The sequence below is a fragment of the Protomyctophum bolini genome (assembly GCF_963924005.1).
Source record: "Protomyctophum bolini genome assembly, chromosome: 3".
Taxonomy (NCBI): domain Eukaryota; kingdom Metazoa; phylum Chordata; class Actinopteri; order Myctophiformes; family Myctophidae; genus Protomyctophum; species Protomyctophum bolini.
The window spans coordinates 3,265,006-3,277,111 of NC_137864.1; the positions used below are offsets into that span (position 1 = coordinate 3,265,006).

At 44.3% G+C, this 12,106-nt stretch overlaps 1 protein-coding gene across 1 annotated transcript; it reads right to left on the reverse strand.

Moving 5' to 3' along the window:
- Positions 1-4,653: 4,653 nt before the first annotated feature.
- Positions 4,654-6,435, reverse strand: LOC308313429 (THO complex subunit 1-like; the record flags this gene model as incomplete). The annotated part of the gene is made up of 1 exon (XM_080760525.1): positions 4,654-6,435. One exon carries the CDS (start codon positions 6,433-6,435, stop codon positions 4,654-4,656), a length of 1,782 nt encoding a protein of 593 aa, XP_080616651.1.
- Between the last annotated feature and the right edge of the window lie 5,671 nt (positions 6,436-12,106).

Genomic DNA, 12,106 nt, shown 5'->3' on the forward strand with positions numbered 1-12,106 from the left:
TACTACATGCTCTAATGAAGGACCAATGACATGTTACCGGCCTATAGCGGTCCAGGTGCGTATACTACATGCTCTAATGAAGGACCAATGACATGTTACCGGCCTATAGCGGTCCAGGTGCATATACTACATGCTCTAATGAAGGACCAATGACATGTTACCGGCCTATAGCGGGCCAGGTGCGTATACTACATGCTCTAATGAAGGACCAATGACATGTTACCGGCCTATAGCGGTCCAGGTGCATATACTACACTACATGCTCTAATGAAGGACCAATGACATGTTACCGGCCTATAGCGGTCCAGGTGCGTATACTACATGCTCTAATGAAGGACCAATGACATGTTACCGGCCTATAGCGGTCCAGGTGCGTATACTACATGCTCTAATGAAGGACCAATGACATGTTACCGGCCTATAGTGGTCCAGGTGCATATACTACACTACATGCTCTAATGAAGGACCAATGACATGTTACCGGCCTATAGCGGGCCAGGTGCATATACTACATGCTCTAATGAAGGACCAATGTCATGTTACCGGCCTATAGCGGGCCAGGTGCGTATACTACATGCTCTAATGAAGGACCAATGTCATGTTACCGGCCTATAGTGGTCCAGGTGCATATACTACACTACATGCTCTAATGAAGGACCAATGACATGTTACCGGCCTATAGCGGGCCAGGTGCATATACTACATGCTCTAATGAAGGACCAATGACATGTTACCGGTCTATAGCGGTCCAGGTGCGTATACTACATGCTCTAATGAAGGACCAATGACATGTTACCGGCCTATAGCGGTCCAGGTGCATATACTACACTACATGCTCTAATGAAGGACCAATGACATGTTACCGGCCTATAGCGGGCCAGGTGCATATACTACATGCTCTAATGAAGGACCAATGACATGTTACCGGCCTATAGCGGGCCAGGTGCGTATACTACATGCTCTAATGAAGGACCAATGACATGTTACCGGTCTATAGCGGTCCAGGTGCGTATACTACATGCTCTAATGGACGTGTCACTCCCTGTCTCTCTCTCTCTCTCTCTCTCTCCCCGTTTCTTGTCAATCTCCACTGGCATTATCAATAAAAGCCCCCCAAAATATTCAAAAAGAAAAATTGCTATCTTGGGCCTGAAAATATATATTTTCACTTTGATAAAGAATCCGAGAGACCAATTCCAAAGCAATGATCTGTATCCCAACATAGAGCTATACTTTTAACAAACAAAATATCACTTTGACTGTACCTTTAAACAAAAAAAACAGTGTGCCTGCGCCGTCTCATCTGTAAATGAATAAACGCGCTGTGATCTCCCTGAGGTCGATGCCTTCCCTCCCGCTCCTCGGCTGCGTGAAAAGTTCCCACGCACACCCCGTCTGTCTCCGACCTCCGTTGACCTCTTAGTGTCTCCGACCGCGGGGTCGTTGAAACGGTAGGTCAATCTGCAGCCAATCGGAGTTCCCCGCATGCTGCTTATCTTTAATGACTCACCCGTTTCATGTACTGACTGCAGCCCCCCCCCCCCCCCCCCCCCCCCCTCTTGTGTTTTGACTTTCCATCACAAACAAGATGAAAACCAGTACATGATTTACTCAAGTACTGGACTTTTTGAAGTACTTTTACTTTACTGTGAGTGTTTCCAATTTCCAATATAAGGGCCTACTTTTACTTCTACTCCACTACATCTCGGATCCAAATGATACTTTTACTCCACTACATTTAGTTGAAAACTCTAGTTAGTTATTTTGTAAATAACAACTACTTTTCTTCCATCACTGCAGCCAAATCGCTTAACATTGCAGGCTTGTACATGGGCTATTTTCACTACACACTACTTCATATCTGTTATTTATGGAATTTCTTCATGAAAGAAAATCATAACAAAAAATATAAATATAAAAATATATATTAATGTAATGTTTATATTTTACTCAAGTCGTGACCCATACAAATTGGTCTGTTAACCGCAAATGTGTCCCGACCCACTGTTTGGGAAACAGTGGCTTACATATAATATGTTGCTTGCATAATGGTTTGATAGATAATTTTTTTAGCCCCTACTATGCACAATGATTTAATTGGCAGATCACCCCATAGCGATGATTTGATTGACTGAGCAAATATTGAGGATAAAAATGACTGACTGATCACAGCATGTATGATGATAAGAGCACTTCACGCAAATCTCTCTCTGTCTCTGATGTCACGGACACTGGGCTCACTTACTTCCGGGACTACATGTTGTCTCAGTAAGACAGCCCTCCCCCTAGCCACAAGGAGGAGCAGTGCACCAAAGCATTATGAGAATTGTAGTCCAGGAAGGAAGTGAGCCCCCGTGTCCATGACATCAGAGACACTGGGCTCACTGCTAAAATCTAAAATATCTAAAAACCTACACACATAAAGACCCCCAGGAAAGTCTTCTAAATCTTCTAAACTTCATTAACGTATCTTTTTTTTTGCAAAAAGGGTGAAGTGTCCCTTTAATAGATCTTTCACACAACCTAAGCTTGTTCTGCTTCATTTAGTTAGATATACAGTTAGATGTATAAGATATACGATTAGATGTCAATTGTATTTCTCAGCATTGCAGAATGTCTGAACACCTTACTACTGCTACTGATGATGAGAAATGTACAGTATATACTGTATATGTGTCACTTTTTGTGTAATGTTGTCCAGTCTGTATGGCAATACAATATTGAGACATTTTCCGTACATTGTGTCAAAGGTCATGTCTCACCTAGACACGGGATCTGACATGGTCAAAGGTTCAACGTATCCCCTGAACATGAAGGGCAGGCCCTATTTATTTTTTTAAACATGTTAATTTGTTTTTCTTTACAACATAGTATTTTCAAAGCAATTATTTACATATATCCCCCCCCCACAACCCCATGGCAGAAAAACATCAGGACATCAGGAAATATCCATGAAAACAAAACAAATTAAAAAATAATAATAACAACAACAAAAAACACATTATACTATACAGTTAAACAAACAAATGCCAGGCAGGCCCATTGTAAAAATGTCAGAACCGGGTTCAAATATGGGGTAGAAGAGGAAAGATACACAGTGCAGCGTTAACCCACCAAGACAAAATGCCTTCTAAATCAGTGGTTCTCATATTTCTTCATGCCAATTGGACCCCGAAATGATATATGTATTTGGCTGTGGACCCTCCATCTTGGCCCATCTTGGCCCAGAAGTGAAGAGTTGTGTTAAAATATACTTAAATATAAGTTCTTAAATATAAGACATGTTTGAAAATAGCAGCATGAAATTATGCGATGTGAGCTATTTTCGAGAACGCTATATAAATTAGCTAAAATCTAAAATGACACATATGGCACTTTTCTACAAAACACTTTACAATGAGGTGCATTACATCTCTCTCGAACACGAACACACACACACACACACACACACACACACACACACACACACACACACACACACACACACACACACACACACACACACACACACACACAAACCTACCGGTAAAAGCACTTATTTATTTATGCAATGAATTAATTAAAGGACATATAACATAACATTCAACTTTTTCCATTTCTTTTGTGTTTTTGGGGCTCCCATAATGTGTTTTCTATCCCCACAAATAACCAATTTTGAACAATCAGGCTTTCATATCATATAGGTGCTTTAATGGAAATTGCTCTCAGGAACAGCTCAACTGATTTGGTCCTCATCGTGATGTCATCAATGTCACCCTACTTTGTATAAATCCTCCTCTTCTTCAGTTCCATTTTTTTCCCAAGCTGGTGTGGAATGGAAACAAGCCTGGTTTTATCTAGCGTCAGTATTATAATGACTCAAATATTAAATAATCTGCATATCAGCACCCCCACCACCTCAGGACATTGTGGTACTGCAGCTAAAACCGCTTTCAAAGTCCAGAAAGAAATGACCAGGGCTGGTTATATTATATCAGAGTGGTGATTGAGGCTTAAACCATTAGAAATAACTGTGAGTGACACGTTTTAAAATGCATGTTATTTGCGCTTTAAGCAATTCATTCAAACTACTTTCCATCATTACACTTCTTTGGAAAAGGTTCCCACCCAACAGCAACAGTATCTCTGCCAGTCCAAGGCAAGGAGGGAGGGTGTCTCACAAACCACTGAACCAAATGTCTTGTGTACGCTGCCAGTAGGCCATGGAAGTAAAAATTCCAGAATATTTCTCACATTAATGTAGTACCCAGGATCAGAATACCTAGTGCAGCATCCCTCATCAGAGTCTTTAGTGCAGTACGTCTACCGGAGTATTTATTTAATGCATCGTGACAGTGTATTTCGATCTTTGGCTACAAGAATATTTATGTTACAAATGTATAGCCAAAGATGTGAAATAGCTATGCTTGAGTCAAAGTGAAAGGTATTTTACATTAAAGTTACTTAAGTAACCGAGTAAATGTGACCTCGTTATATACCCAACTATACCTCTGCAGACTTATTAGCCTAAATAAAAAAGTTTAAAAAGGTAATATTTCAAAAGGTATAGGAACAGATTTCAACAAAAGTACGGTGAAGCTATATAGTGAGTGTTCCAAAGTTGAGGGAATAAATGAATGAATAGTGAACAATAACACAACTGGACTCTCTCTCTCAAGAGGTCGAGCCTTCTACGAGTGACACCGTATCCGGTTCACACTCTATGTCCTCTTCTGTCCTCACACTTTGTTCTTCTTTATTGTCGTTAGTGTGTGAACTATATATCTTAATAACATCTCCGTTATCAACCTCCTCCTCCTCCTCCTCTCCCGTCCTGACCACCTCGGCGAAGGGGACCACCTCCTCCTCCTCTTCCTCTTTGGTCAGTTTGCTGACTACGCTCTCCAGGTACTCCGGCAGGCTCTTGAACTTCTCCTTGGCGGGCTGGAAGAAGCCGGGACTCCGTTTGGACAGCAGCCGCAGCGCTCGCCAGCCGAACTCCGCGTTCTGCACGTCCTTGTACGCCTCCTCCACCATGTTGGCGGGGTCGGCCTGCTCGGCCGCGTTCGCAAAGAACGCGTCCAGCGACTGCGCCGACTCGACGCCATCCGACCGGCAGGCCTCCCTGTTGTCGTCGTGGCGCGGGTCGCACAGTCTGCTCAGCGTCTCGATGCCCATGAAGGTCTTCTCGTCCGGCCCTTTCTCCAGGAAGTCCTCCGGAGCCGGCCTTTTCCCGGTGGGCCTCTTGGGTTTTCCGTCCGCCGTTGTTCTCCCTTTGACGAAGCTTGGGCATCCGTCGTTCTTCCAAGCGTTCCAGTTCTCCTCGGTTTTCAGGATGTGCTGGACCATGGTGGAAAACCTGTCTCCATCGGGGGGGATTTCTCTCAGCAGCTGGTACACCAGTTTGGTCGTGTCTTCGATCCACGTGTTCTGGTCGTCGCTGAGAACACAGCTGGGACCTTTGAACTTAACCTGGCCCTTGAGGTACTGGAAGAGGATAAGGTACTGCAGGAGAATGTGCCGCCTGAAGTTACTGTCGCTGAGCTGCAGGTGCATCAGCTTCTCGCTGGTAAGGAACTTGGCAAAATAGACGCGTTCCCCACCGGACGTCCTCAAGTCCTCCAGCTTCCTCTTAGAGGCCTGCATGTCGTCCAGTTTGTGGCTGTTGAATACTGCCAAGATCTCACCTGAGTACTTGAGGAACGTCAGCCACGGGAACTTCTCGTAACACTGCACCGGGTTTCTGAAGTAGTCCTGCAGGCTCCAGAACTTCCTGTAGAAGTTGAAGTCAATCGGAATGGAACATGCTGCAGGTGAATCCTCGTCTTCCTCCTCGTCTCTTCCGTCCATTCCATCTTGCTTTTCTCTGTGGTTTTGTCCGAGGCTGCGCACTTGCTCGGACCTGTTGTACACCGTGACGTTGTCCAGGTTGAACTGGCTTTGGAAATTGAGGCCCGACTTCTCGGTCAGAGGGAAGAGACGAGCCAGGAAAATCTGGATTCTCCCACAGAACACCGTGTTCTGAGACTTGGACAGCCTCCTCAGCAGGTCGTTGCACGTCTTCAACAAGGAGATCTGCCCGTTGATGAAGGAAGTGGAGACGTTCTCCTCGACGAAGGAGAAGATCTTTTCGCACTGCTGGAGAGGCAAGCAGTCCAGTATGTCTCCCAACAGGAGGAACGGAGTCGCAGCAGAGCAGAGGCCTTCCGTGACCGCGTCAATGCTGAGTTTGATGAGAGACAGATAGTCCTCGCAGCTTGCCTTCTGCTCCGTGATCTGATCTCCCAGGACTCCCCTCAGCGCTTGATCGAGTGTAGTTTTCCTTTCGGTCTCGTTCCCGGGTATCTGCTTGAAATCATTTATCAAAGGCCCGGTATTTCTTTCCGCCAGAGCATTCGTAACAGACGTGGTGAATTTGTTTTTGGCGTCGACAAAATTAAATAGGAGCGGCGACATACTCCCTGCTGAGGGATCCATGGATGTTAATACTTCTGATGTCATTCTGTCATGTCATGGATTGATTCCGCTAGAGCACCTGTGCAAACTGAAAGTAAACACACGCTGCAAAGGTGTATATTGGTGGTGTGATGTCAGAGTTTTTTCCCGACCTTGCATTGTGATTGGCCGACAGGCATTGTCAATGTTTCCAAATAGAAACATAAAACATAAGACATTCCTAGGAAGGACCCAAGGCTTACCTGGAGAATCTTCTGCTATTATTTACTGACATTATTTACAGAAATAAAATGTATATTCTTGTTTAATTATTGATTTATATACTATCACGGGGTACTAGCCCATCTGAAGTGGCAGCCAAGTCTATGGACTTTGTGAGGAGAGCTATAGCCTCTCCTCTATGCCCAGCGTTGTGTGTTTGTACCACAGAAATGGGGGAGGGGTGGGGACGTGCAACGTCACGAGACCTGGGTCACCATATATGGGGCTTTCCCGATGTATGGGGATTTTGAAGGATACACTATGACTGCATGATTCCATAGTTAACCGTGACCTTTGCGGCAACCATTTAGTGGTTATCATGAGACTGTCACGATATTATGATCATATATATTGGCATTCCCATATGGCTTTAATATTGATCACAGTCAAGGATCTCCATACATGGGCATAAGAGGGATTGTTTGTTTGTTCAAGTTTTGTTCAAGTTTCCGGGCGTAACATGTGTGCCAAGCGGGGCTTCGGGGCCACAAAAATGGCGTCCAGGTAGAGCCAGACCTTCATTTCCGGCCCAGTATTTCTATTACTATATGGTCTCCCAGTTGATTGTTATTGTTGTATGTCTCCAGCTTGACTTGTTTATGAAGAGTCAAGACATGCCTGGTAGATATTACTCTTTGAAAGCCTTCGTTATTTCACCTATAGCTCCATATATGGAGACAACGGACAGCCTATAGCTCCATCTATGGAGACAACAGCGATATCCAGCACTGACATCAGACCAGTGTATAGAAACCTCATATATGGATATACTGTACACGCCTGGCATCGTCATGGTGATACGTACTGTACTCAGTTGGCTGGCATCGTCATCATGACACGCATCTATAGTGAACCAAAAAGAACCCGAAGAGGTTTATGGAGCTAGCAGCATTTGCTATGCTCCTCAAGAGAGGATATTTGGCCTTAGTTACGACCCAAAATGTATGTCTTTCTGCATCCCGGTTAAGTTCCGATCGGACACCACTGCAGCGGGCTCTAACTGGCCTGGGGTCAGACCAGGGGGCTGATGTTGACACGTGATGTCACGATTACCTGGAGGCTTGCCTGGGGTGTGTACGTGTGACGGAAATTGCGACTTCATGACAGAGTGACGGGAAATGTGGGTTATGTGACCTTCGGTCACAATAAGGTCTGTGGATCTGTATACCTTTGATGCAATGAAACGCACTTCACTCTGTATCACTCCACTAAATGGATCTTATAGGAGCTTACGTATGATTCTGACAATTCTTATGTAGGCCTTGATGTATTAACATGTGCTCTTGCTTACTCTAAATCGCTCTGGATTAAAAGCGTCTGCTAAATGCTTAAATGCTTAAATTGTAAATTGGTGTGACACTATGATCAAGTAGGGTGTTAATTCACAAGGAAATAAAAGGTTAAAGTGTCAATCTGCTACTTTTTTAATGAACACAATTTCATTTTGTCCATAGTTTGATTGAATATTATTGAACATTGATAATCATTCATGCTTTAAAATGTCTTCGCCTTATATTAGTGTCTTCGTTGTATGAGTTATGTCTTACTCTTAACAGAATCCCTAAAAAAAGAACTCTATAGGACACTGTCTTGTAATTATTTCAATCTTGCAGATCACCTCTGGTTCTACCATACACACCCTAGAGTGAAGTGTCTCTTTGTTTTGTCAAATGAGGCGAACGCGGCAGGGTCCGTCTGCACATACATAGGCCTATATATACTACATCTGTACACAGTACAGAGAATTTCTATAGTAAAAGTAAGTAAGTAAAAAAAAAAAAAGGTTTTAGTTTTGCACGACATTGTCACAGGACAAGGTATAAAATAAAGCATTAAACAAAGTAAACATGTTATCCCTCCGAGATGATAAGTGTATTTAGTTTTTCTGTCGCCACCTCTGGTACTGTAGCAGTGTGGCTATTAGAATAGGTGGCGGTCATTGGAGCATCTGTTCATATCTTGGTTTTGCTTCCGGCATCATGGGGGGAAAAAATATGGGTGCCGGCCCTGAGCAATTTGGTCCCCAAATTTGGCCCCCTTGAAAAATGACCATGGCCCCCCTTGTGTTCTAAAGCACTGTGTTTTTTTTTTTTTGCTCGCATGGGACCTCATAATAAAACCCTGTATATTCAATACACAGCTTCCCCCGCTGCCACCCTTATAGATCTCCATATATGGAGCTGACCTGTTCTGACATTCCATATCTTGATCTGACCTCATCATCACACCCTGTACACTCCAGGATACGCTCCATATATGGCCAGTGCACGCGACCTGCAGGCCTCTTACTGGTATTAGGATAAAATGTGTGTGACTGTAAAGACGAAACAGAATTAAGAAATAATAATAATAATAATTAATAATCCTTCTCATTTTACGTCACACTTCTCACTTTCAGACGCACGCACGCACGCACAAAGACAACCTTTTGTATAATATGGAACAAACAAATTCCCACTTCCCACTTTCATGTACACACACACGCACGGTCGCACGGTCGCACGCACGCACGCAGACACGAACGGATGAGCCTGATCTCCTCATTTGGCCTTAGAGTTCCCTGTTTGCTTCAGGGATTTGAATCCCCACATGTGGTCCCAATTAAGCCATGCAGCTTCCCCATATACTCATCTGTTTAAGGAGCTATATATACGGGCCTATGTGTGGAACCAAATTGAAACTATATACCATCAAAAAGATTTAAAAAAGATTGAAAAATGTATCAAACGGGGTCTGCAGTGGCCTTATCATTCATATCAAACTGGGGGTCGTTGGAACTAAAAAAAAACGTTTGATAATGCACTAAGCGCTCGTTCAGATCATCCATTATCGATGACTCAACAGTCGGTGTCCTCGGGCTGTCTACAGTTGGGGTGTGGAAAGTGTGAACTGAATGAGCCTGCGTGTCCTCAGATGACATCATTTGTCTCCTCTTGTTAGTTTTAAACATCACGCATAAACGCACGCGCACACACGCACGCACACACACACACGCACACACACACGCACACACACGTGCGCGCACTCAGGCACGCGCCTTTAGCTGACTCCTCCATGCAGGAAGAGATATTCTGTATAGTGCACACTGTACGGAAACATATTAACCGCTTGACCTCTGTATAGCATCCCTATTCTGGGGTCAACGTTGGCTGAAAATATAGCACGTGGTGGAGCTATAATTATAAGTAGCTTATTTTTAGACGAGATTTAGTGTAGAAATTACAGAAATTCACAAAAATAACATATATAGTTGAGTCGTTGAGGGATTTGAACTAAGTATAGAGGGTGTAAGTGGTTAACCCTTTCTGGGCGGGAACCCTAATTGGTGTTACTTAGCATTATGCTATGCTTTAGCTATTGAAAAATAGCAGATCTACAAGCTACATAGCGCGCCACCGAGTGGCGCGCTATGAGCTTGTAGGTCTGCTATTTTTGAAAAATCGAAGAGCGACTGACGTGGAAGACATTTTTTTTAATCTGATCTCAGGTCAGAATGGAAAACTGTCAGGATGTATAGAAGACATTTCTAGAATCTGATATCTGATCTCAGGTCAGAATGGGTTAAGTCAATCAGCCAGGGAAGAGCGGGAGAGTGAATGAGTCCTCTGTCCGACGGTAATGGCTGTGTCCGTCTCAGAATGTCTTCCCCCTGCACACGCTCATAAACGCACGCACGCACGCACGCACGCACGCACACAGAGGTCTGTCTGTCGGCGTGCACCCATCACATGATGCAGGGATGCGTGGGAACTATACTGTACAAAGCACTCAGATCTTTTTTTCCTTTTCTACTCCGGATTTGAACCTGCATTGGTCTCCTGCGCGGGTGTGGGTTGATTTTATTATTATTATTATTATTATTATTATTATTATTATTATTATTATTATTATTATTATTATTATTATTATTATTATTATTATTATTATTTTACCACTGAGCTAACAGAGCTTGCCTGCTTGCAAGATGTTATACATTATTCCAACCAGTTCCTTTCTGCTCCGGCTGACCAGGGGCCGGAGGCAGTGGGATTACTGCATGTTCTACTGCATGATTACTGCAATTAAACATTCTCCCATGTGAGGGTACCTATACCCTATAGGGGACATGGGGAGAACATGTGAGGGTACCTACCCTAGGGGACATGGGGAGAACATGTGAGGGTATACCTACCTACCCTAGGGGACACGGGGAGAACATGTGAGGGTCTACCCTATAGGGGACATGGGGAGAACATGTGAGGGTACCTGCCCTAGGGGACATGGGGAGAACATGTGAGGGTACCTATACCCTAGGGGACATGGGGAGAACATGTGAGGGCACCTATACCCTAGGGGACATGGGGAGAACATGTGAGGGTACCTATACCCTAGGGGACATGGGGAGAACATGTGAGGGTACCTATACCCTAGGGGACATGGGGAGAACATGTGAGGGTATACCTACCCTAGGGGACATGGGGAGAACATGTGAGGGCACCTATACCCTAGGGGACATGGGGAGAACATGTGAGGGCACCTATACCCTAGGGGACATGGGGAGAACATGTGAGGGCACCTATACCCTAGGGGACATGGGGAGAACATGTGAGGGTACCTATACCCTAGGGGACATGGGGAGAACATGTGAGGGTACCTATACCCTAGGGGACATGGGGAGAACATGTGAGGGTACCTATACCCTATAGGGGACATGGGGAGAACATGTGAGGGTATACCTACCCTAGGGGACATGGGGAGAACATGTGAGGGTATACCTACCTACCCTAGGGGACACGGGGAGAACATGTGAGGGTCTACCCTATAGGGGACATGGGGAGAACATGTGAGGGTACCTGCCCTAGGGGACATGGGGAGAACATGTGAGGGTACCTATACCCTAGGGGACATGGGGAGAACATGTGAGGGCACCTATACCCTAGGGGACATAGGGAGAACATGTGAGGGTACCTACCCTAGGGGACATGGGGAGAACATGTGAGGGTACCTACCCTAGGGGACATGTGATGGATATATTTCTGTAAAATATATGTTGAGACTGACAAGGACTGTATAATTACAGTAGACTGATAAGGACTTCGATAGCTCGAGCTGCTGTGCTCCGGAGGACTCCGGTGGTAATACCGGAGCCGTCTAAATACTTATTTGGAAAGTACTCTAATTACAATATCTACCGGAGCTTAGACAGAATACTTTCCAAGTGAAATGTAAATGTGTAGACAATGTTACTTTAAGAGTATAACCTGTTAAATACCAAAATGTTACCTTAGATGAATGCCAAGATTAAAAGAAGTTCCACCAGAAAGAAAGTAATGTCCAGAGCTGATGTGGTTATAGTCATTTCATTTGTTTGATCAAGAGAGACAAGAAATTAGATTGAACATGCAGCAATAATTATTATTTACAATTAGAT